Raw genomic sequence first — 26,315 nt, 5'->3', positions numbered from 1 at the left:
GGAGGTTTATGGATGTGGTGATGGCTGAAGGGTTTAAAAGATGCAGATGTAGAGGACAGGGTGATACGGAGATGGATGTAACACTGTGGAGACTCCTAATGGGAGCAGAAGAAGAACAAGCCCTCGTGATCTTTTAAAGCAGTCCAATCTGCAAGGTGTAACGTCACATCTTTACACTAATGGACTCGAGCAAGCACAGGGGCCACGCCTGAAAAGACAGAGATGAAGATGAGAAAAACGAGTGGAGAACGATAGAGTGTGTGTGTGTGTGTGTGTGTGTGTGTGTGTGTGTGTGTGTGTGTGTGTAAAAGCTTTCATGAATAGGTGTGTTTACTAACTGAAAGCTCAAATCCGATTGGTTGTCACGTCACAGTGTTTTCTGGAACTTTATTGTTTTTATAGTAACTGCTCATACACAGGGAGTCTAAAAGGCATGAGAACACACTCACTCACACACACTCACACACATACAAACACACACACACACACACACACACACACACACACACACACACACTCACACAAAGTCATTACAGTCCATTATAGCGTGTGTGCCATCTTATCTGTGTGTGTTACCGCACCGGTGTTTACTGAGGGCTAATACACATCTCTGTTTACTGACCCTGTGTGTGTGTGTGTGTGTGTGTGTGTGTGTGTGTGTGTGTGTGTGTGTGTGTCAGCATTACAGTAAGCATGACTACGCACGGATGTAAACAAGCATTTATGCGTGTTCTGATCAGTCATGTTTTTTAACACTCACTCAATCTCTCTCTCTCTCACACACACACACACACACACACACACACACACACACACACACACACACACACATTTTATCACAGTACTTGTCTTGCTCATTCCATGTCAGAGGTCAGGTCCCAGATGTCAGCCCCGCCTCCAGCCAGTCCTCTTGCTGGAGCACGTGTGTGTGTGTGTGTGTGTGTGTGTGTGTGTGTGTGTGTGTGTGTGTGTGTGTGGACAGTAAAAGGCTTGTTACTGCATCTCTCTTTAAGCCATTAATGAAGAATAATACTAACCTGATTACTAGTCATCATGGGGGTTTATTTAAACGTGTAATGTCACACTGCACTGAACTGCTGCAACCGTTTCATAATCAAATCGAATTTAATTTATAATCCGTTTCAATAATCTACTGCAAGATACAACTGAAGTTACCTTCTTCTCTCCTCTGTCTCCCTCTTCCTCTTCCTCTGTGGGGGTTAAGTAAAAGGCCCGGCTCGTGTTCCTCACCCCTGAACTCGCATTCTGGAGAAGTTTTATCTGAGCTCCACCTTTGACCCTGGCCTGGCTCCACAGAGCTTCCTCAGGCTCAGAATCCAGGAAACGCTCCCTCCTTCATTCACACATCCGTCCACTTCCGGCTTCCCCTTTCCAAACACCACGCCCACGGCACAAACACTTCACACATCTAACATCTCCAAATCCAGAGTGGAGTTTTATAATCAGCCCAAGATGGTGGAATTTCTCTGAAACAATCTGGAGAACTTTGAGATGCTCAAAAAAACCCCCAGAAATAATCCTTCAACAGAAGTAAATAAAAAATAAACCAGACTGTATCACTATTTAAATAGCACTATTATCACTATTATTTTTTCTACTCACGGTCACATTATAGCTTTATTTTTGCTTGGCCATTTTTCAAAAAACAATTAACGCAAAATATATAAATATTTAATGAATGAATGAACGAGTGATTGTGTATAAACCTGTCATGTACAGAACTGTCTTTCACACTGGAAGTGTTTTTCTGTAAATAAGCTTCATTTCATACATTAATTCATACAGCACCATCTAGTGGTCAAGGCGAATATTTTCGACAGACAGACAGACAGATAGGTAAATAAATAGAGATAGATATGACCCACATTCTTTTTGTACTGCTCTTTTTCTCAGTCTCACTCAGTCTTTCTCTGTTTCCCTCTTAATTATTTTCACCACTCTCTCTCTCTCTCTCTCTCTCTCTCTCTCTCTCTCTCTCTCTCTCTTTCTTTCCCATGATCTTTTGCCAACTGCTTTAACCTTTGTGACCTGCCTATAAAAGAGAAGTGACCAGTGACCTTGTGTGTGTGTGTGTGTGTGTGTGTGTGTGTGTGTGTGTGTGTGTGCGGGAGTGTGTTATGGTCTGCCTAGAGGATGGACAGGTTAATGGGTGTCCAGGCTACTGAATGGACACATGTCTTTTGATTTCAAGGCTCAAGGGCAGAGATGGGACCCGACCTGAGACATCTGCTGCCACACACACACACACACACACACACACACACACACACACACACACACACACACATTGCTGTTAAACCTGCATGTTCTCTGTTCTGTTTCTTATCCAGACCCCAGGAAGAAATATCACGTCAAGCTCCTGGCCTTTAGCTTCGTAGGCGAGGGCTACCAGGCCGATCGCACCATCAGCACGCCGGGATGCGTGTGTAAGCCCCCGCCTAGTCGCCCTTACACTCTCATCATAATTATCTTATTATCCATCTTCCAGCGTAACCGTGTTTCTCGTTCTCGGTTTGTTTGTGTGTTCGCTTGACAGCGGTACGTGACCGTTTGGTGCCTCCTCCTCCTCCGCCACATCACGTGTTCGCACGAGCGAACAGCTCGACCTCCGTGTTACTGCACTGGGCTCAGCCCGCCTTCACCAGCACGCAAACCGTCAACTACACGGTGCGCTGCAACCCGGTGGGCCTCCAGAACGCCTCGCTCGTCCTCTACATACAGACGTGAGTATCTGAAACAGGAAGTCACGGTGACCATGCATTTGCTTTTGCAAATCCAAACACACTTGACAAGGTTTAGCAGACCTGTGTGATGTATTAATACAATCAATAATCAGGATCCTACTCAATTAGGCACTTTCTGGGGAATCATAATCAATAATGTATTTATTTATTTGTCATATATTTTTTTAATTATTACATATGCACACATGCAGATATTTAGTCACATTTTATTACTTATAATTATTATTATTATTATTATTATTATTATTATTATATATTGATAAATATACATATATTACATTACATTACATATTTTACATTACAGTGACCCCTAGGCGGTCTGCGGCGGTACTGCAGGGGGTTTGCTTAATAATGTGGAATTACAAATAGTTTTTTATTAAAAAGATTAACATTTAATACATTTAATTGAAATAAATATAAAAATTATTATATTAAAGTTCTATTAAACTTAAAGCTGAAGTTCATGTAAATGTATAATCATCCACCTGACGGTAAATGGAAAATTTATACAATTGCAAATCTATTTCAAATAAAAACAACTTAATAAATTGTGATTTTAATCGCAAAATACATGTTTGTTATGATGCATAAATCTTCTGGAATGATTTGTAAATATATTAAAGTATACAGACAATGATGCGTGTACAACAACAACATATTTTGAATTGTTTTAACATAATATAACCAGATAATTGGTTTCTATAAATAAAACCCACTGTCGGTCTGAATCTGATCTTTATTTATTTCGTCTCCGGGGTTACAGCGGCGCTCAGAGTCTGCTCGTGAAGGACCTGCTGCCGAACACACGCTACGAGTTTGCCGTGAGGCTACACGTGGACCAGCTGTCCAGTCCCTGGAGTCCTGTGGTGTATCAGAGCACGCTGCCGGACGGTGAGTAACGCTAATCATATCAATTAAGCATCAACGAATAATCAATTGTTATTGCCATGACACTGATTGGTTCGTTTGTGTTTTTCCTTTTCATCAGTCCCAGTACTGCCCCCTGCTGGAGTCAAGGTCACTCTGATCGAAGGAGGCACGGCGCTGGTGTCGTGGAAAGCGCCGAACGAACCGAACATTGCTGTGATGCGATACACCATCCTGTACGCATCACGCAGGGCCTGGCTCGCGGGCGAGTGGCAGATCCTACAGAGAGATGGTGTGTGTGTGTGTGTGTGTGTGTGTGTGTGTGTGTTTGTGTGTGTGTTAACAGGAAGTGAAAAATAGACGTGTATTATTAATTATCTGGGTGTTTATTTCCCCAGGAAGTGTCACTATGGCTTTGCTGGAGAACCTGCAGCCAGGTAACGTGTACCTGGTGAAAGTGTCGGCATCCAATCAGATGGGAGACGGACCCTTCTCACCTGCCGTAGAGCTCAGCGTCAGTGCTCACGGCCACCCCGACCACGCCCATCGCTCTCATAGCTCCGCCCACACTACAGGTGAGAACACATACCTAAAAACGCACACATTCCTTTTCTCTTTCCTTTTGCTTACTTTACCATTCCCTTTCTGTGTGTGTGTGTGTGTGTGTGTGTGTGTGTGTGTGTGTGTGTGTGTGTGTGTGTTTTCCTGCAGTGTTCTCGGATCTGGACCACCACTCAATGGCAGGTATTATTGTTGGCGTGTTCATCGCTCTCACCTGCATTATCATCTGTGCCTTCATCCTGGTGTGTCGAGAAAAAGCCAAGTGAGTTCACATCTGGATTTTAAAATCATCTGAACACAGTGATTTTGTTGATTATGATGATGATGATGATGAGGATGATGATGATTTTGATGATAATAATGACGATGATATAGATGATTTTTGATGATGATGATGATGATGATGATGAGTATGACCACACTGAAGTGGTGGTTAATTCAATGAATCAGTGTTTTAACTGTTACCATGGTTACATCACATCCCAGGAAATCCTGCACCAGCAAAATCATCAGGCCCGGACTAGGCGAAGCTCCGCCCACTGCAGCTCAGGCAGCCAATGAAAATCAAGCAGAGAGCGCACATGTCCTGGTGCCCATGATGAGAGAACATTTTATTGATGCAAAAGTAAGATATAATAATAATAATAATAATAATAATAATAATAATAATAATAATAATATCACAGCTGTGACTAACAAGAGTTTTTTTCTTGTTCTCAGGGTGGCACAGATTTGATCATAAACAGTTTCGGCCCCGTCAGACCCTCAGCCGTGAGGAAGAAAACACAGAAGTGGAGTTTGTTTCGAAAGTTTGAGAAGGTGCAGATAAAATTCATACCCATCGAATCCTTTCACTTCCTCTGTTATTTAACATCAGCAGAATATAATATTACTGTAATATGATTTTAAATTATTCTCCTTTTTTTCCTTTTCTATTTACTTCCTTTCTCTTATTCCCTTTTGTTACTTTTGATGTTCTTTTTTTTTGTATGCAACCATATGCAAATTCAGTACAGGTACAGCCAAACATTCGTTTTCCTTTTCTTACCTTTTTGTCTTTTTTATGGTTTTGTTTCTTTGATTCCTTTCCTTAAAATGTTTTCTTTACCAAATTTGTTTTTAAAACTCTTGTTGGTGTGTCAGAATGAAAATAGTAAATAGTCCATCCTTCCTCTCTCTCTCTCTCTCTCTCTCTCTCTCTGTGTTCTTTTTTTTCAGCAGGAGAAGAAGTCCCCCGTCTCCTCCACATACCAGACTGGCTCGACTCTGCTCCGATACTCCATCGAGTCTCCAGAAAGTTCCTCGCTGCAGCCACCCTTGTCCCTGCGTACCCTGCTGGGGCCACCGGGGGGCGACAGTGAGGCCTCGCACTCCAGCGAGGGCAGCCACGAGACCGGCGACTCGGGACGTTACTCGCACGACGAACACGACCTCGCCAACCTGTCGACAGGAAGCCCGGGGGAAAGTCCTGATCATGTGACCAACCAGGAGTGCGCTCTACAGCTCACTATCAAGCTGGAGGAAGTGACATCAGCGTCTACATCTGCGTCGACCACTCATCACTGACATACCTCAGGTTTTTTTTTTGTTTGTTTGTTTGGAAAAAGAGAGAAACTCACCCACCATGAATGTTTAGAATATGTTTTTTGTCCAAATAATGTGAAGCGTGATATCAGACATTATATAACGAACGTATCACTGGAGAAGGATCACATCATCATTATTACCACCGAAAAGAAAAGAAATCCTACTCTGGTTTAAACAGGTGGCCACCCCACCACCGTTTCTGTTTCTTTTATATATATTTAATAGCAACTTATACAAAAATGTGCTTGACAAGGGTCTTCCTTGTCGTCACGGCAACAGATACTTCCTGATAGCAATAATGTTGCTCCTGTTTGTTTTTGTTTGTCTCAGTCTGTCTGTCTGACTGCCTGTCTGACTGCCAGTCTGTCTGTCTGTCTACCAGTTTGTTTGTCTGTCTGTCTGTTTGTCTGGCTGTCTGTCTGTCTGTCTGTCTACCAGTTTGTTTGTCTGTCTGTCTGACTGCCAGTCTGTCTGGCTGGCTGCTAGTCTATCTGTCTGTCTACCAGTTTGTTTGTCTGTCTGTCTGTCTGTCTGTCTGTCTGTCTGGGACTGTAAGGACTTTTTCCTGCTACCTCAAATCTTTTGAATGCAGAGGTGTTTTAAATTCTTTACTGCAAACTTTTCCTCATCCTGCAGTTATCAGGTCTGTATTTCTTAACTGATTTTGTGTGTGTGTGTGTGTGTGTGTGTGTGTGTGTGTATTTGTGTTTGTGTTTTGTCCTCCAGGTCCTTAAAGTTCCTGTCTAAAACTACCTCATTTTTAAGTGTTATTATTAATTAAGTGTTAAGTTTTATATTGTTTTGTTATATTGTTTTGTATTATCCTCGTCTCAGGGACTTTTATAGTACGTTTGTAGACCGTGTCGCGAGGTGAAGAGAATGCGTTCGGTTTGATTGACAGGGTATCTTCGCTGAGCTCGCGCTCGGCCTTTTTTTCTTACCGCTGACCCCCTATGAATGTGTGTACAGTAATTTTTTTTCAGTATTTTTAATTTGTATTTGAAAAAAAAGTCTTTCAGTAGGGATTATGCTCTACATTTGCGCTAGGTTTTGATTTTTTTTTTTTGTGCTTTAAATTATCCGTACTGACTGTATATATATCTGTAGAGCATTTACTCGAACATGCTTTCCCAGCGTTCCCAGCTTCATGGGTGTCGGGTGAATTATTCCTTTAAAGAAAACAAATAATGGCCTTATGATTGAGTCAGAGATTATTTCTATAGAACAGAAAAGAGTAAAATGAAGAACGACTGAATGAATGAAAAACCTTTTTTACCTCAGAAACCCCCCTCCCCCCGGCGTGTATTCCTATATATATGTACTACTGAGTGCTGATTTCTAGTTGTAATAGAGTTGATGCTATTGTAGGTGTAGAAATATGTCAGTTTAGCACTTGTCTTTTTCAAATCGCTTTAGTCGTTTCCGTAGATCTCGTGCAACGGTGACGGACGCCATCATCTTAAGAGCTGTTTGCTGCTCCGGATACAGATTTTTATTATTTTCGTCTTTTCCGCTGCTCACTGGGACGATGTGACGATGACAATTGAAATTCTACAATCAGAGGAAGCTGACGGATCCGATCCGCACGATCCAGAGAGACACAATCAGATTTTTTAATCAGATTCCGACAGCAAACAGCCGAAAAGCCAAAGAATGCGGTCACCGTTGCACGGATTAGCCTTTACTCTGCCCCCTTTTTTACTGTTTTTTTTTTTTTTTGCATGATATTTTATAGATAAGAAGCGATAAACGGGCGTCTAAACACGCCACTGCTGAGCTTTCGTCAATCCATACAGAAACAAACCAAAGATATTATTCATTGATTAACAAATAAATAAATAAATAAATAAATAAATAAATAAATAAATAAATTTTTAACTTTTCTCACCGGAGGAGAAGATTCTATTTTATTAACGTCTCACTTCCTATGTCTCTGTTTAAAAAAATACAAATAAAAAATCAGATTTAAAAAAAAATTCAAATATTTAAAAAAGATTTCTCAGAATTGTTTTATTTTTTCTTGAAATATTGCTTTTTATTTTTAAACAGTGACCCAAAAATGCCTTTCTACATTTCTTCTCCTTTCTAAGGAAATTTCTGAGTGAAAGTTCAGAGTGAAGTATGTTGTTCGCTTTTTTTCCTCCATGATGCCTGAAATGTATTATTATTATTATTATTATTATCATGAATGTTATTGTTGCTGTTACACTGTAAACACACACACACACACACACACACACACACACAAAACCACGACCGTTTTATCTATGTATTTGTTAAATGCAGTGTTGTTGTTTTTTTTGCTAATTTTTTTACTATGATTTTCTGTGTGTGTGTGTGTGTGTGTGTGTGTGTGTGTGTGTGTGTGTGTGTGTGTGTGTTGTGTTGCTTCGGATCGGAATCGTTCCACGTGGCATCCGATTCCACAGCTTAAAAAAAAAAAAATTTCAGAGATCTTTTGGGAACAAGTTTGTTACTTTTCTAAAGCAGCCACATGAGATTTAGTCACACACACACACACACACACACACACACACACACACACACACACACACACACACACACTCTGCTCATTTCAGGAGGTGTGTGTGAGTTTTTCTATATAAAGGGATGAAACGCTGCTGCTTCCTCACGTGTAGAGGACGTGCACAGCTGTGTGGAAGAACTGCGGCTCGGGATTTGGGAGCGACACACACATTAACTCAGGGCGGCTCCCAGATTTCCTACGCTGCTGTTATATATATACACACACACACACACACACACACTTACACAAACAGATAGACAAACACTTACACACACATACAAACATACGTACATACACAGAGAAACACGCGCACGCACACAGACAGATCGACAAACACATACACACACACACACACATACAGAGAGAAACACACACAAACAGATGCAAACACCTAAACAGACAGATACACACGTGAACCTGCATACACAGATACACACACACAAATACACACACATATGCACACCAAACACACACACTCACACACGTGAGATACACAAACACCGAGACATACACATATTTACACAGAGACACACACAGATACATACCCAAACACATACACTCACACACATATAAAGATACACAAACACACAGACACTCACACATATAAAGATACACAAACACACACTCACACACATATAAAGATACCCAAACACATACACTCACACACATATAAAGATACCCAAACACATACACTCACACACATATAAAGATACCCAAACACATACACTCACACACATATAAAGATACCCAAACAAACACACACACACATATAAAGATACACAAACACATACACTCACACACATATAAAGATACCCAAACACATACACTCACACACATAAAGATACCCAAACACACACACTCACACACATATAAAGATACAAACACACACACTCACACATATAAAGATACCCAAACACACACACTCACACACATATAAAGATACCCAAACACACACACTCACACACATAAAGATACCCAAACACACACACTCACACACATATAAAGATACACAAACACACACACTCACACACATATAAAGATACACAAACACACACTCACACACATATAAAGATACACAAACACACACACTCACACACATATAAAGATACACAAACACACACACTCACACACATATAAAGATACACAAACACACACACTCACACACATATAAAGATACACAAACACAGATACACACACACACAAACACACACATAGATACACAAACACACACACTCAATCATACATACCCAAACACACATACACACAGACTAATACACACATGCACACAAACAGACTTACACACTCACACATTTCACCACAAGCCTTGAACATTGAATGTACTTCTGTAATTACTCTTCTACTTGTCCGTGTTGTTTTTTGTTGCGGTTGTATTTTTTATAGGATTTATTTGAAAACCCCGTGCTGGAATCCGAACTTGTTTTTCTCTTTTACAATGTAAAATTTTATTACGCACGAACAAATGAAAAGTTGAAATCTATGTTGTCACAATAAATGCTGCAATAAATAAATAAATAAATAAATAAATACATTAAAAACAAAACTAAAATCGTCCCTGTGATGTTTCACTTTTATACCAGGTGTCTGCAGAAAGAGGACGAGGAGGGAAACGCGTGACCTCACTGACGAGTCTTAGCATTATAATGTAATTAACAGCTTAATTAAAGTAGCAGTGATATACTTGATATAGTTCTGTTTCTTTACATTTATTTAATAAGATACTAAACATACTATTATGATGGCATGGGCGTGGTCAAGCTGCATTCTAGGATTGGGATCAGACTCTTGGATCGATCTTCTATTGAAATCGCAATGCAAATTTCCAAAAATGAACACAATGCAATTGGGTTTCCTCTGGGTTCTCTGGTTTTCTCCCACTATCCAAAACGTCAGTAGAAGTAGGAATTAGGGTCACTATATTAACAGTGTGCATGTGGTGCCATCTGGTAGATTTTCTTCCTATATCTTTCTGGATGAATGCTCACGCCTTGCAGCCACGACTCCTTTAATAGTCTCCAGCTCAGATGTACTCAAAAGATGAATGAACGATGTAGGTAAATATTTAAACATATTTTTATATGATTGACAATTTATTTTAGTTTATCAGTTTATCACACAGGTTTCTGAAGCCAATCATACCTTACTAATGTCTTTTACTTAACAAGATAATTAATGAATATTATTTACTGATTCATTGTATCGACTCTTTAATTCGAATCATAAATCGACTAAAAGTTGAAATGGACGTGATGGCTGTAGATTAGTTTTTTAAAGTGCTGTTATACTTGTCACATGTAAAATTCTTGTCCACATATCCATACGATGTTAGGAAGCAGGGGTCAGCGCGCCACCGGAATGCAAACGGTTAAGGGCCCTGCTCAAGGGCCCCAAGACTGGCAGCTTGGTGATACTTTCCAATCATTATCCCAGAGCCCTAACTACTGTTATTAATAATCAGAAATCAACTGACACAATAAAATGTGGCTGGGAAATTGTTCTCCGGAGCAACCAAGCATTTTTAAAGAGAAACACGTGTAATGAATCGTTTGGGAGTCGAATGAAGAGTCGTATTGTTGAACGTCAATCATTTGTGATTGACATTCGTCTGGACCAATCAGAATCCTTTATCTCATCCGGGAATACTGAATGTTCAGACTTTATTTTTTATTTATTTAGTTGTACGTCAACGTTAGCTATTGTAAGTCGGTGTTAATAAGATCTGTATGGGTTGATGTAACACTAAAATAACTTTTTGTTGTTACGTTAAAACGCGTTAAAAGTTTTGTAAGAAAATGGAATCACTTCCGCGTTGTAGGAGATGGAGGGCGGGGCGTCGTGACGTCAGGAGCCCTGGTCGCGGGACGCAACAGCGTCGCCCCCACGGCGCTCGCACGAGCGCAGGGTCTGAACATCAAACGCGGCAGTTCGGACGACGCTAACGCGCTCTTAGTGAGGGGGGTGACGCCATGTCTCTCTGCCCCACGTTCTCCATAACTACCCCACACTAGGGGTTTCAATCGAGTCATCACACACACGTATGGAGTTCGGGACACGGGTGAGACATGTCCGGGTTGGTTTTGTGTTGGAGAGAAGAAAGTGAAAGAAAGTGAAAGAAGTCGATCCTCCCTCGAGTTTCACAGCGGTTGCGGTGTCCCGTGTCCGTGTCACACATATACACACACACGCACATATATACACATACACACGCAGAGCAGTGATTTGCTCCTGCTGCTGGAGTTGGGCAGAGGAACATTTCATAACATTTCATAACATTTCAGATTGAATTTTATTGATTTTTTGGATTATTTTGTAGTCACTTGCGCCATGTGAGGTGGCCTGTAATGTCCACGGAGCAGGATAAAGAGTCATTCTCGTTCAAAAGAAATCGAGGTAATGGTATTCTTCCTCGTAGTGTTTACTGTGTGTGTGTGTGTGTGTGTGTGTGTGTGTGTGTGTGTGTGTGTGTGTGTGTGTGGGCCTACTTCAAGGCCTTCAATGAAACTATTTATATATAGAATTTCTACTAAGAAGTAGAATATGAGAACATTTTGGAGTATTTATAGTGTGTTAGGGAAGTAGTGAGTGAACTTTTGGAGTGTTTGGAGCTGAAACACACACACACACACACACACACACACACACACACACACAGACATACACACACACACACACACACACATAGGGTGAAAGTTTTACTACGGATGAATGTGTGTATTCCCTGCTTATCTCCTTGACTCTTTTCTGATCATTAAAAAATGTTGGTGATGATGATGATGATGATGATGATGATGATGTTCTTCTCAGGAGGTGATGGTGCTCTGGATGGTTTAGGAGGTCCCGGCGTGCTCCTGGGAAGCCCGGATAAAAAGAGACGCAAGTCTAATACGCAGGTAAGCCGTGGTTTTTGCGTGTCAGTGCACGACGTGAAGATCCGATCGGTAGATCGGTGATAAATAGCCTGTGTGTATTCTCATACCTTCTGTCCTCCTCAGGTGGCGGCGGCGTTCGGAACGCTCTCTGAATATGCACCTCCTCCAAACACGAGCTCCGATCACCTGGTGGCGCTCAACCCATTCGACGATAACTACAACGAGTCACTGAAACCCCCGAACAACCCCTACTTCGGCGCGTCTCAATACCCGGGGTTTGGCGGTTATGGAATGCCCCGTATGGTACCGCACGTCCAGAACAGGATGCCCGCTCCGTTCGGATCGCCATTTCAGATCCGGAACCAGCCACACCTGTTCCCGCAGAACCCGATGGGCCCAATGGGCTTCAACAGAACCCCCGTGTTCAACTACACGCATACAGAGAACCCGGGTTTCGCTAATCAGCCCGTGTTCAATAACAGCCCCGGCATGCACCAGCACTTTAAACCCGGGCCTGGGGAAAATGTTCTCCAGCTTTCCAGCATGAACCAGAACCACAGGTCCGATCTGATGTTCAGCCCAGAGGTGACCGGGTGTGGGAATCGTCTTGCAGTGAAATCCGGCTCGGATATGAGCCCTGGCCTGAACTTCGCTCAGCCCATGACGCCCAAACAGGAAGTGTCAGAAAAGAACGCTACACCTCCACGGAAACCCAGTCAGATCTTGGAAGAGGGTGGAGCTCAAGAGAACCAGGCGGAGCTTAAAGGGAAAAACAGATCCAACCTGGAACTTGGTGCGGATAAGCTCAACGGCGTTCTTCACTCTCAGAAGTCTCCTCAGGCCGTCATGGAGCATGGCGGCGAGAGAAACCGGCGCCAAGCGAACAACAAAACCGGCTCAACCAATAGAAAGAGAAACCGCACGAGTAACTCCGCCCCCTCCGAGCCCGTGTACCCGTGCGGGATCTGCCTGGGTGAAGTGAACGATGATCAGGAGGCCATCTTGTGTGAGGCCTTGTGTCAGAAGTGGTTCCATCGCGTGTGCACGGGAATGACGGAGACCGCGTACAACCTGCTGACGGCCGAGACGGACGCCGTGTGGGGCTGCGACGCCTGCATGGACCAGAAAGACGGAGCTCAGCTGCTCAAAACCAGGGAGGGGTCCAACTCGGCTACGGCAAACATCGAGGGACAAACCTGAACTGTGTGTGTGATGGGGGGGGTGTGTTGGTTTTTTTTTTTTTTTTTTAGGTGGGGCGTGAAAACGTGCACAACACAAAAGTATCACTTTATGAATCCGCACTTGATTCGTGTCAAATCCGCATCCGATAAAGAACTTCGACCCGAAGCCAAAGCGATTTTTCCATTAAAGTTACCCTACTCCAGTTTATTTGTTGGTTTAAGCTCCGCCCCCTGTTATCTCACAGGAGCCGCCCTTTTAAGGTGCACGATAATATTTCACTAACACGTAACAAAAGGATTTATTTTTTGAGATCATTGAAGATAGAAATAACGAGCAGGTGATTTTTGTGTTAAATTTAAAAACGTTGGGGTGAAAAATCTTATTTTATCAGGTTTTTTTTTGCCACCTTTTAAATATGAAATCATTTTTTAGATGATAAAAAGTTCCTAATGTTTAATTTTTTATTATTCTTCCCTAAAGTGTTAAATTAGTAGTTACCTGTTATGACCAACGCAACCAAAAAATATAAAAAAAAACTCAGCACCAAAGCTGTAAAATAATTTTAAGCCCTATTCGGTCCCGCCCCCTGAGCATGATGTCTGCTGTCACATGACCAGGGGGAGGAGCTTGGTTGAAAGGAAGCGCTATCTGCCCTCTTCTTCATATTTGAGCTTAAAGAGGGCTATAATGTAATGCTGTTATCGACAGAATAGAAAGAAACGGAGTGTGTGTGTGTGTGTGTGAGCGAGAGATAGAGTATATGCCCCGCCCACATACCGAGTGCACAGCCAATTATAATCTCTCTCTCAAATCGAACCAAACGTCAGTATTTTTAAGGCCGAGAACCGGAAACAATTTTATCCTTTTTTTATTAGGTGAAAAATGCGATGATCAATATTGTGATAAACGTTTGCAATAATCAGTTAGAATAATAATATTATTCTAATAAATAATAATAGCATTTTTAATTTCTAATTTAATTTTAATTACATTTCTAAAATTTCTTTCCGCTTTTATTTTCCAGACGCCGCCTTATTGTACGTGTTTTGTTTTTATTTTCCAGATGAAATGTTTTATTTTGTAGATTATCCTATTTATTTAATGTCCGAAAGGGAAAAAAAAAAAGCGTTCACTGATATCAGTGTAGGGCCGAAAGTTTGTGGACACCTGACCATATGATTGGAACGTACCTCTTCATGAATATTCCATTCCACATGTCCTGCACTATTCTGGGGAGATGTTTCAGGAGATTTGATGGATATTTGTGGAGATTCATCCAGTCACAGGGGTGTTTGGTAAGTCAGGTACTGGTGTGAGATGTTCACAATCAGTAGGTCAATCGGGTTGGAGCTCTGTAGCAGGAGATCTTCCACATCTTTCAACCCGAGTTCAAGTAAGAGACGTCTGATACAATTGTGTGTCTCCAGCTTTGAGGAAGAACAACAAATGTCTGGAGAAGTCGGGTGTCTCTTTCTTGTATACTGGGAATTTTTGCGTCGGCTCTGAATGTAGCGATGATGATGATGTTCTTTTCTGCGTGATGACTTTCCCTGGACGAGTTTTCACTTCTCCCCCACGTTGTTCTACGTGTGCAGTGTTTCCTCCGATGTCAGCATTTTGAGACGTGATTGTGATTGATGTAGCAGAGCGACAGATGAGAGATTGGAGCTGCGATGACAATGATGATGGTAATAATAATAATAATCTATAATGCTGTTGAATCCTCTTTTACTGCTTTACTGTGTTTTATATGAGGGTTTGTTACTTGAAGGTAGAAGAAATTGCACAGGATGTACGTGTCCAGGATTTACAGATGCTAAATAAACGGATTTCTTTCATCTCAGTGTTGCATTATTTTCCTTATTATCGTAAATGTTCGTTAACTAATTAGCATAAGCACAAACTCCAGCAGCATGGACGTGTGACGTGTCAAAGCACTCAGCAGTGTGGGGAGAGTTGCATTCTGGGTACTATTTTGACTGCAAGTTCACGTGATGTGAAATTACACAACTCCAGCAATGTGGGCGCGTGACGTGTCAAAACACTCAGCATAGTGGGGAGAGATGCATTCTGGGTATGTACTTACTTGAAATTAGGACACGTGATAACACGTGCAATCTGAGATCTATTCCTCTTTTAAAAAAGGACGTGATATCACGTGTATTCTGGGTATATACGTGCATTGAAGGAGGACACGTGATATGTGCATTCTGGGTGCTGTATTGACTGCGAGGTCACGTGACACCATGTGCTCGTTAACCAGCAAGTTATGGGAAATTACAAATTATAGTGGGAGAGTTGCTTTTTGAATACCTTTTGATGTCACGTGTCACGTACTTCACCAGTAAATTATGCAAAATGACAAAACGTGTGACATGGCAAAGCACTCAGCAGTGTGGGGAGAGTTGCATTTTGGGTACTATATTAATTGTAAGGTCACGTGAGACCACATGCTTCTTGAACACCAAATAATGCAAAATGAAAAGACTTCAGCGAAATAGACACGTGACATTTAAACACTCAAAATTGGATTCTGGGTATAATATTGACTCTGTGTAATCTCACAAGTTCAACAACCACAGTGTCAGTCAGTGTGTTTTGGGCCAGATGTTGATCGTAATTGAGAGGATCATACCAATTGTGGATTGATCGTAAATGAGATCAATCACATTTATAACATTTTCAGGTAATAACTTTACACAGGTTTTTTTACTACAATTTCAAGTCTTAAATCTGTCATAAATGTTCCAATAAAAGAAAAATTAACAAATAAATACATGCTTTTTCTACCTGTAAGGAATTCACCTGTACACTTGTGTCACTTTATAACAGTAACAAGTGTGTGATTATTACACACAGAGCTTCCAGTTAAAGGTTGGACACTAGGACCCGGGGGTTTGGGATTCAGCCTTCAGAGCGTTGTCGGACTCAGTTCGGCGTCGCTATAGCAACCAGACGCTTTGTAAACGAACGCTGAAGGAGTATCGGGAAAAAAAGTTCTGCAGAGGTTCTTCATATTTATCACCACTTTCACCATCACCATCACCATGCCGCTTCTGATCACAGATCACACCTGGACCCAGAGCGAGAGCGCGGTGTTTCTCCGAGTGCCCTTAAAGGCGGTTAAACCGGCCAAAGTGGACGTTCTGTGCGCGGAGGAGTATCTGAAGGTAAACCGGAAGTGTTCAAAAAGAAGAAGAAAGAAAGTGTAATAATTTTTATAGAATCATAAACCTGGTGTAATTTCGTGATAGATAGATAGATAGATAGATAGATAGATAGATAGATAGATGATAGATAGATAGATAGATAGATAGATAGGTGGATGGATGGATGGATGGATGGATGGATGGATGGAAGATAGATGGATGGATGGATGGATGGATGGATGGATGGATGGAAGATAGATAGATAGATAGATAGATAGATAGATAGATAGATAGATGGATGGATGGATGGATGGATGGATGGATGGATAAGTGACAGGGATCTTGCTGCGATTTTACATGTAACCGTAAACAGATAAAAATATAACGGGTTCTTCTGTAATACAGTGTGTTATCTGGCACTGTGATGTTGTTCCTGTTCATCACTCCATCACTGATTATTTTGCTCTGACCGCATGCCGCCCTGAGTTTAATTCTGTAAACGAGTCTGACTCTGGAGTGAATCAGACGTTATTAGACATGGTGTTTGTGTTTCCTCAGGTCAGCTTTCCTCCGTTCCTGTTTGAAGTCTTCTTCTTCGAGTTAATAGAGGTAGAGAAAAGTGTGGCCAAAATCGGAAACGGGGTCGCACTTTTCACGCTGCCCAAAAAGAACCCGGGCCACTGGGAGCAGCTCGGTGTGAACATCGGTGAGTGAAACGTGTTCCCCTGAAATAGTGCAGGATCTGCTGTGGATCTGCTTTAGACCTTTATACCTTTTATACATTACTGTTCCAGATAAAGACAAACAGAGAGAGATTCGAGAAAGGGCCATCATCAGATCCCACATCAAGGCGAAAGAGAAAGAGGAAGCCAAAGCCCTGAGGATTCATCAGGAGAGGAAGTACACACTGGAGACCATGATGAAGGTTGGAGAAGAGTTACAGTAATCTAATTATACAGAAACTAATTCTGACACATAAATGTTGATGTTTCTGCTCTCAAGTCACTTTACAGTGTCAGATGCTTCAAGAATAGGGAACAGATATGGATGGACGGACAGACAGACAGACAGACAGACAGACTGATAGACGGACTGATAGACAGACAGACAGACAGACAGACAGACAGACACAGACTGATAGACAGACAGACAGACAGACAGATTGATAGATAGATAGACAGACTGACAGACTAATATGTTGATAGATTAATTGATATTAACATGTGACTGGGTTTAAGGCACTTATTGTTTATCTGTGTTGCAGATGGAGGAAGAGGAGCGAATGAGAATCCAGACGATGAAGGATGAAGAGTGTGCGCGAGCCGTAAAGGAGCTGGAGTCTTGGAAAGAGAAGAAAAAAGAAGTGGAAAAGGAAGAAGAGGCTCAAAGAAGGTTGCAGGACACAGACGTGCAGGAAACAAAACAAATTCATCAACAGAGGAAACCTGAGACGGTTATAACACCTGTACAACCTCAACAACACCTGAGCAGGGCTCAAGGTAACAAACAAACAAATAAACTAATTATATATATATAAATATCTTCTGAAGAGACAAAAAAAAAAAATATAGAAATATATATATATATTTTAGAGTATCAGTGTGCAGTTTGTATCAGTACTGATTTACTGTCCTCTAAAAATAACATACAGACATTATTGTGTAAATAACCAGCAATAAAAGTGAGTCCACCCTCAGTGAACGTGTGAAAACTGTGTCTAAAGTGTGAATATTGTGTGGAGCACATCGTTCTCCAGCACTGCTTTAATCCTCCTGGGTATGAAATTCATCAGAGCTGCACAGTTTGTTGCTGGGATCCTCTTCCAACTTCTCCATAATGACATCACGGAGCTGCTGGATGTAAGACACATGGAGCTTCTCCACCTTCTGCTTGAGGCCCACAGGTGCTCAATAGGGTTCAGGGTTGGAGACATACTCAGCCATTCAATCTCCTTCACCTTCAGCTTCTTCAGCAAGGCAGTTTCATCTTGGTGGTGTGTTTGGGGTCGTTATTATGCTGTAAAACTGCGGTTCGGCTCAGTTTCTGAAGGAAGAGCATCATGTTCTGCTTCAGAATCTCACAGTACAATTTGGAATCCGTGTTTCTCTCAGTGACCCGCAGCTCCACAGTACCAGCAGCACTCATGCAGCCCCAGACCATGATGCTGCCACCACCATGATGACTGTAGGCAAGAGACAGTTTTCTTGGTTCTCCTCACCAGGGCGTCACCACACATGATGGACACCATCTGAGCCAAACAATTTAATCTTCAGTCTCATCAGACCACAGGACATGGTTCCAGGAATTCATGCTCTTGGACAGGTTGTTCTTCAGCAAACCGACTTGTTGCTTATGTTTTTTGAAGCAGCTTCTGCACCTGACGCACAGCAGGAGGACTTGACTTCTTTGATGGACCCTTGTGAGGTCTGTTTCGAGTGGAACCCGTCTCAGAAAACCTCTGTATGACCCTGAACACTGAACTGTAACTCAGTTTCAGGGTGATACTGATCTTCTTACAGCTTTGTGGAGAGAAACAGTTCTAATTCTCAAATCCTCAGAGACTCTTTACCATGAGGTCCATGTAGAACATCCAGTGGTCAGGATGAGAGAATTTGACTCAAAGCACCAAATTGTAACTGCTCTAATACATGATACACACATTTCTATGGTTCTGTCAAGCAGAGAAAAACATAAACATGATGAATAGAACATGTGGCTTTACATGTTCACATGACGTACAGCTGTTTCTCACACAATTCTCCACAAGTGCACTCCAACATCTAGAGGAACATCTTCCCAGAGGAGTGGAGGTTATTATAACAGCAAATGGGGATTAAATGGGATGTTTTAAAAGTCTACACCAGTCTTATGGTTAGATGTCCACAAACAGGGAAATTGCAGTGTAAAAGTACATTGTGGACATGCTGTTATAAGAGGTATAAGGGTAGTCTTTAAGGTTACCCCGCCCACTACGCATGGTAACTAGATAGATTTGTGCATCGGATGGGAAATATATTATCAAGCATCATGTAAATGCCTAACTTAATAACATCTCCTCTCAGGTGAGAAGATAAGCAGCGGGAAGAAGTCCAGCAGCAGAGCAGATCTTCCTGCTCCAAGATCAGCGGGTTGCATTAAGGTCAGCTTCACTCCTCGCGTCTTCCCAACGCCCACTCGAGAGTCGCGCATGCCAGAGGAAGAGGAGGTGCGTTGCTTTTCTTCTCAACACATCCAGTAACACTGTAATTACACCTCGACACCTACATCCAGCACAAGGGTGTAATTACACGTGCATAATGAAAGACTGCGGGCGTGTCCCGAACGCTAACGTCTGCGTGTTTTATTAGTCACGCAGAACCAAAACAACACGTTAAATACAGGGTTTATACCAATCAACTATGAAAAACGTTTATATCGTGAGTGGACCATCAGATCATCCGATCATGTTATAGGAGCCTCCACTCTTCTGGGAAGATGTTCCACTAGATTTTGTGGAGATTTGTAATAATTCAGCCACTGATGTAGGTGAGGTGAGGAGTTCAATAACTCTGTGCCCTTTGAATTTCCAACCCAGTGGAAAACTTCTACGCTGCATTATGGCTGCTTTGTGCATGCTGCGTTACAACACTGCATCAGGTTCTATGGTATTTTAGGTCTTTTGCTTTGCACCTAAATGTAGGTGTTTCCTGGGATTTGCAGGTGTTAAGTGAAAGTGTAATTGTATGTGTGTGTGTGTGTGTGTGTGTGTGTGTGTGTGTGTGTGTGTGTGTGTGTGTGTGTGTGCGTGTGCGTGCGTGTGTGTGTAGTGGCTCAGGAAGCAGGCCGAGGCGAGACGAGCAAAGAACGCCGATCTTGCTGAACTGGATGATCTGACGGAGGAGGAGAGAAACCCTGATTGGCTCAAGAATAAAGGAGAGTATGTATCACACACACACACACACACACACACACACACACACACACACACAGGATTTCCTCCTTATCACACATATTTTTTGTTAAGAGATGCAAATTTCTGCCTCATGTAATATTTCCCATAATGCAGTAGTTACAGTGCTGCATGAAGTGTAGTAGACAGATGTTCCAGCTGTTGGAATCAGGCCTGTTTCACTCTGTTCCTGCAGTAAATTCTTTATGTTGGGGAACTACCAAGCCGCGCTCAATGCCTACGACCTGGCCATTAAACTAAACCGCCAGATTGCCGCTCTGTTCTCCAACCGAGCAGCTTGTCACCTGAAGCTGAGAAATCTCCACAAAGCCATCGAGGACAGTTCTCAGGTCAGACCCTCCTTCCATTCCATTACAATAAGTCACGTATTGTATCGAATCGTATCGTTAAATCTTCTCCTAGTATTGTGTAGGTTGTTAAGGCTATTTGCTGTAATGGTCGCAGGCTCTGGAGCTGCTCATGCCGGCCGTCTCAGGGAACGCGAAAGCCCGGATGAAGGTCCACGTGAGGAGAGGAACTGCTTTCTGTCAGCTCGAGCTCTACGTGGAAGGTACGGGTATGGGTGCGAAACGCAGAGCCACAGAAACATCCACAAGAACATCTCCTGAAATTAGTGCTGATCTGCAGATGGAACATTACAGTGGATCAGTATTGTGCAGAATGTTCAGGACACACCTCCTTCACTGGGACATGTAGGCCCCGCCTCCTCTAAGAGAGTCAAGCTTGTAGGCCATGCCTCCTTTTCTAAAACTAAAAACTCATAGGTCACACCCCTTTTGTTAAACAAACAGACTCATAGGCCACACCTCTTTTATAAACTAAAAGACTCATAGTCCCCACCCCCTTTTATTAAAATAAGACTCATAGGCCACACCCCTTTTATAAAACTAACAGACTCATAGGCAACACCCCTTTTATAAAACTAACTGACTCTTAGGCCCCGCACCCTTTTATTAAAATAAGACTTATAGGCCACACCCCTTTTATAAAATGAACAGACTCATAGGCGACACCCATTTTATAAAACTAACTGACTCATAGGCCACACCCCTTTTATAAAACTAACAGACTCATAGGCCACACCCCTTTTATAAAACTAACTGACTCATAGGCCACACCCCTTTTATAAACTAACAGACTCATAAGCCACACCCCTTTGATAAACTAATGATGAATATACTGCAGTTTATTTGCTTGGGATTTTGGTGTGTTTGTGCTGTGAACAGCTCCTTTTCCTGAATTTCCTCCAAAACCTGAATTGAAAATGCAAAAAAAAAAATTTCATATCTAAAATAATTTGTTTAAATATTGCTGATGAAAGCCTGAAAGCTGAGAACCTTCTTTACCTTACAGCGGTCTGAGTGTTTCCTCATTTTATCTGCAGGCCTTCAGGACTACCAGGCTGCTCTCAGGATCGATCCACAGAACCAGGCTCTGCAGGCAGATGCCCAGAAGATCCGGGAGATCATCCAAGGCACCGAGGCGAACTCAAATTGAGTCCCGGTATCTGTGAGAGATCAGGGGGAAGTCTGTTATGATGATTCCCAACCTTGTGTAACAATGTTTTTGTGTTTTGTATTGTGCATCATGTTCTTGTTATAAATCTGTGTGATTTCAGTGTGTTTGTTTTGGGGATCGGATCTGATCCTCAAAAGCTCATCTGATCTCATAATAAAATTCACAAGAATATTTCCAGCCGAGTGCTTCATCATGTTCCTCAGTACTGAAATCGCTTTCATTTAGATTCAGATGCAAAATCAGCGAACAGAAGAAAAACCCAAATCAGATTAATATTTGGTGTGACCACACTTTAGTTTCCAATTCCACACATTGTACATCTGCACAAAGTCAGAGGTTTTGTAGAAACAAGATCAGGATCAGGTGTATGATGGACCAATTTTACCAGGTCCTAATGGTCATCAGTTTCATATCTAGGTTGAAACCCAGGCATGAACTGAAAAATTGTGTATGAGCTTCAAACTGGGTGAGGAACAGTCAAACTCTTCTAGAAGATACAACATAGTGTCACAGTATAATCAACTGCATCAGCAAGGTCTCTCCCAGTCAAAGATCTCAAAGCAGTGATTCAAGTTTTCAAGCTATTTTGAAGAAGAACAAAGAACGGAGATGTTGAGCACCGTAGATGCTGTGGTCGACCAAAGAAACTTGGATGAAGGATACATCATGCTTACTTTCCTTCAATATTGGGGGATGTCCATCAGTGCTATCAGCAAGGTACACCTATTATCCATTATCTGGAGAAAAATGGAAATTGCGGCCAAAAAGTAATACCTTTGACATGGAAACAAGGCTAAATGACTAAACTACGCATGAAAACAGAGGAACTGAGGTGCAGAAGAATGGCAGCAGGTGCTCTGGATTGATGAGTGAAAACTATTTGGCTGTAGCAGGAGGTTTGCTAAAGTGTTGGACAGCGGTACAATATTCGAGTGTTCAGTGAAGCATGGTGGAGGTTTCCTTCAAGTTCATGCTGTATTTCTGCAAACAAATTTAGAGATTTGTTCAGGATTAATGGTGTCCTGCTGAGAAATGCAGGCAGATGCCATCAGGGAGGCTTCTGAATGGCCACAAATTTATTCTGCAGCAGGACAACGACCACAGACATACTGCCAGTGTAGTTTACAATCTTCAACATAGAGATGAACAAGGAGTTCTGGTAATAATAGTTTTAGCCTCCACAGAGTCCTGATCTTAAGATCATCAAGTCTGTCTGGGATTCCGTGAAGAGACTGAAGGATTCGCGGCAGCCAACATCCACAGAAGATCTGACCTTTGAGTTCCTTTAAGAACTGTACCAAGTGCAAGTGTATGTAGAAGAATTGATGCTGTTTTGCAGGAAAATGGTGATGATACCAAATATTGATTTGATTTGATTTTCTGTTTAGTTACTTTCCATTTCTTAAATGATCAATTAAAAAAAAATTTACAGCATTTTTCCCCACAAGTGCGCAGTGTCTTTAATACTGTATGTAATCAATATCTCAATGCAAAGGACATGAAATTATACACGACTTTTAATTCAGAATATTTTCATTTACCGCATTGGAAGGATGTCCTTATTATTCAGAGCGACTTGCATTCATCTCTTTTATACAACTAAGTGACTGAGGGTTGATTAAGGGCCTTGTTCAAGGGCCCGGCAATGGCTGCTTAGTGGTGGGATTTGAACTCATGACCTTCTAATCTGAAGTCCATACATATTTGTGTGTGTGTGTGTGTGTGTGTGTGTGTGTGTGTTTTATAGATTAGAGTGGTGGACAAAGTACACAAACTATATACTTGAGTTAAAATGGAGATTCACTCAGTAAAACTAAAACTTCTCCCTTTAAACTTTCACTCCTTTAAAAGTACAAACGTTTTTGCCTTCAAATGTACTTAAGTGTCCAAAGTAGTGATTTATTATAACTATAATGTTCCTATGATCATTTTTATCACAAGACTCTTCACTTAATCACCTCAGTTTATGTGTAAAGACTCGAATGTGACTCTCAGCACACTGATCTATTAATAGAATGATATTAAAGACTCAAACACTGATTGATTTCTATTATAATGATCATGAACCCAAAACCTTCCAAATAATCCACGTGTTGTGTCAAATTCGAGTCTGGAGTTTTTTCATCATTTATACCTCTCTAAATGTTCTGCTTGATGTTGAACTGATGCTGAACTGTATGTTGGTGATCAGTAGATACACCAAGCGCCGATCAGAACACGTGTAAAACAGAGCGTGCGCTCGATCCTGATTGGTGACTCGCTACGTGTTTCACCAGTTACGTTTTTATCCTCGTAAATAAAAAGGAACGACTGATTGTGTTGATTGTAGTCGAGTTAAAAGTGAGAGATTTGACTTGTAGTGAAGTAAAAGTAAAAATCTCCCCAAATGGAAACACTTCAGTAGAGATACGTGAAAAAACAGAAGTGAATTATATTAACTTCATTACTACTCATTCTAATGATAAGATCATGTTGCCATTGTGATAGAATAAATACATTACTCAGATCTAATCAATGTATTAATATAAACATACATTTTACTCAGAAAGTCAACTTTATTATAGAAAAAATCATTTCTATATGACCGCCATTAAAACATCGCTTATGCGTAAATCGTACAATAAAGTATACGTGAACAGAGAATATAAAGGCAGTTGAGGAGGAGAACTTCACAGTCATCATTTTACATTTTATCCACCCACCATGAGAAGGAATGGGAATTAATGGGGATTTTGATTGGGCACTGATGAGGTTTCATGGTGATTCCTTGGGCATTGATAAGGTTTCATAGTGTTTTCTTGGGTACTGATGAGGTTCCATGGTGTTTTCTTGGGTACTGATGAGGTTCCATGGTGATTTATTGGGTATTGATGAGGTTCCATGGCATTTTCTTGGGTATTAATGAGGTTCCATTGTGTTTTTATGGGCATTGATGAGGTTTCATTGTGTTTTCTTGGGTATTGATGAGGTTTCATTGTGTTTTCTTGGGCATTGATGAGGTTTCATGGTGATTCCTTGGGTATTGATGAGGTTTCATGGTGTTTTATTGGGCATTGATGAGGTTCCATGGTGTTTTCTTAGTTATTGATGAGGTTCCATGGTGATTTATTGGGTATTGATGAGGTTCCATGGCATTTTCTTGGGTATTAATGAGGTTCCATGGTGTTTTCTTGGGTATTGATGAGTTTCCATGGTGTTTTCTTGGGTACTGATGAGGTCCCATTGTGTTTTCTTGGGTATCGTTGAGGTTCCATGGTGATTTATTGGGTATTGTTGAGGTTTCATGGTGTTTTCTTGGGCATTGATGAGGTTTTATGGTGTTTTCCTGGGTATTGATTAGGTTCCTTTGCATGTTATTGGGCATTATTGTGGTTCCTTTGGATTTCATAGGGTATGAATGGTATCTCAGATGGTGTTGCGTAAAATGATGCTGTCACACACCCGGTTGCGGTCCAGCCTGGTGTTGAACAAGGTGTCTCGGGACATCCCGCACTTGCCCAGGTGCTCGGAGAAAGATTGAGACAGAGGGTAATACACACCCGGGGACGACTCGAAGGTTGGAGGCCGAGATCCGTACTCGCTTGACGTAGTCCTGTACAGAAAACTGTGAATTTTTGGATCTGAAGAGGCTGATGTTTTCAGCATGCAGGAGAACACTGGGTTTCCTGGGTTCAGACACGGAGCACACTGATCCTGCTTAAGTTTCTGAGACATTTTATTTTGAAAAGCACGTCCAAGTGTAGATCAATCCTAAAGACACATGAGAAAAAGATGAGAATGACTGCAATGGGGAAATATATTTATATTTACCTATAAAAAAAAAAACAGAAATTCTCCAAGACCAATCCATAACCAACCTTCACGGACGGTGTCCACAAGGAACTGATCCTTTGTTGTAGGTGCGTTTCCATGGCAACACCTGCGTCTTTGTTCTTATAGTTGGAGTAATTGTGGTCTATTTAAAAAATATATTTTTTATTTAGTTTTTTATTGTGTATATACATTATTAAAAAATTAAGATTAAATTATTAAATATATTTTAATAGGATTGGCGTCAGGCGCGCGACGTTACCATGGTAACCGTGACGTTTGTCATAGTTTTCATACTCTATTATCCAATAACTAATAAAAAAAAACTCGTAAAAAAGATTTCATTTTAATTTAATAATTTATTATGGAGTAAAAGAATTAACGAACACGCACGCGGTAAAATAAACAAGGCAACACAAACTACATTACTTCCTGTTTGGCGATGGTGCATTCTGGGATTTGTAGTACATTTAAAGCAACTCGCTTGATTTACGGTTGCGAGCTTTTGAAAGA

General features: G+C 41.4%; 4 protein-coding genes and 1 long non-coding RNA gene across 5 annotated transcripts in view; 3 read left to right on the top strand and 2 right to left on the bottom strand.

The window, feature by feature from the left end:
• The window catches only part of prtga (protogenin homolog a (Gallus gallus)), a 33,925-nt gene extending 27,858 nt beyond the window's left edge, over positions 1-6,067 (top strand). Inside the window, exons 11-19 of the mRNA XM_046864623.1 lie at positions 2,352-2,447; positions 2,558-2,744; positions 3,529-3,656; positions 3,754-3,924; positions 4,031-4,207; positions 4,344-4,455; positions 4,680-4,818; positions 4,914-5,012; positions 5,412-6,067. Of these exons, the coding sequence (XP_046720579.1) occupies positions 2,352-2,447; positions 2,558-2,744; positions 3,529-3,656; positions 3,754-3,924; positions 4,031-4,207; positions 4,344-4,455; positions 4,680-4,818; positions 4,914-5,012; positions 5,412-5,759 (1,457 nt within the window). The 3' untranslated portion in view covers positions 5,760-6,067. The remainder of the gene's footprint in view (positions 1-2,351; positions 2,448-2,557; positions 2,745-3,528; positions 3,657-3,753; positions 3,925-4,030; positions 4,208-4,343; positions 4,456-4,679; positions 4,819-4,913; positions 5,013-5,411) is intronic.
• Positions 6,068-11,171: 5,104 nt separating this feature from the next.
• On the top strand, positions 11,172-15,214 carry pygo1 (pygopus family PHD finger 1). The gene is made up of 3 exons (XM_046864977.1): positions 11,172-11,715; positions 12,130-12,215; positions 12,318-15,214. Exons 1-3 carry the CDS (start codon positions 11,667-11,669, stop codon positions 13,392-13,394), a joined length of 1,212 nt encoding a protein of 403 aa, XP_046720933.1. The 5' UTR covers positions 11,172-11,666; the 3' UTR covers positions 13,395-15,214.
• A 669-nt stretch (positions 15,215-15,883) lies between these two features.
• Positions 15,884-22,151, top strand: dnaaf4 (dynein axonemal assembly factor 4). The gene is made up of 9 exons (XM_046864975.1): positions 15,884-16,546; positions 17,084-17,231; positions 17,320-17,450; positions 17,790-18,024; positions 19,588-19,730; positions 20,332-20,441; positions 20,650-20,803; positions 20,919-21,024; positions 21,859-22,151. Exons 1-9 carry the CDS (start codon positions 16,424-16,426, stop codon positions 21,969-21,971), a joined length of 1,263 nt encoding a protein of 420 aa, XP_046720931.1. The 5' UTR covers positions 15,884-16,423; the 3' UTR covers positions 21,972-22,151.
• A 3,246-nt stretch (positions 22,152-25,397) lies between these two features.
• Positions 25,398-25,706, bottom strand: LOC124395876 (uncharacterized protein C15orf65). The gene has a single exon (XM_046864763.1). It carries the CDS (start codon positions 25,704-25,706, stop codon positions 25,398-25,400), a length of 309 nt encoding a protein of 102 aa, XP_046720719.1.
• Positions 25,706-26,200, bottom strand: LOC124396151. The gene is made up of 3 exons (XR_006927734.1): positions 26,065-26,200; positions 25,850-25,947; positions 25,706-25,742 (listed from the first exon to the last, which is right to left on the bottom strand). It is a non-coding gene; the product is annotated as an uncharacterized LOC124396151 (long non-coding RNA).
• Between the last annotated feature and the right edge of the window lie 115 nt (positions 26,201-26,315).

The sequence above is a fragment of the Silurus meridionalis genome, chromosome 13 (genome assembly GCF_014805685.1).
Source record: "Silurus meridionalis isolate SWU-2019-XX chromosome 13, ASM1480568v1, whole genome shotgun sequence".
Taxonomy (NCBI): Eukaryota; Metazoa; Chordata; class Actinopteri; order Siluriformes; family Siluridae; genus Silurus; species Silurus meridionalis.
The sequence above is the reverse complement of the archived record's forward strand: the minus strand, read 5'-3'. Positions and strand labels throughout refer to the sequence as shown.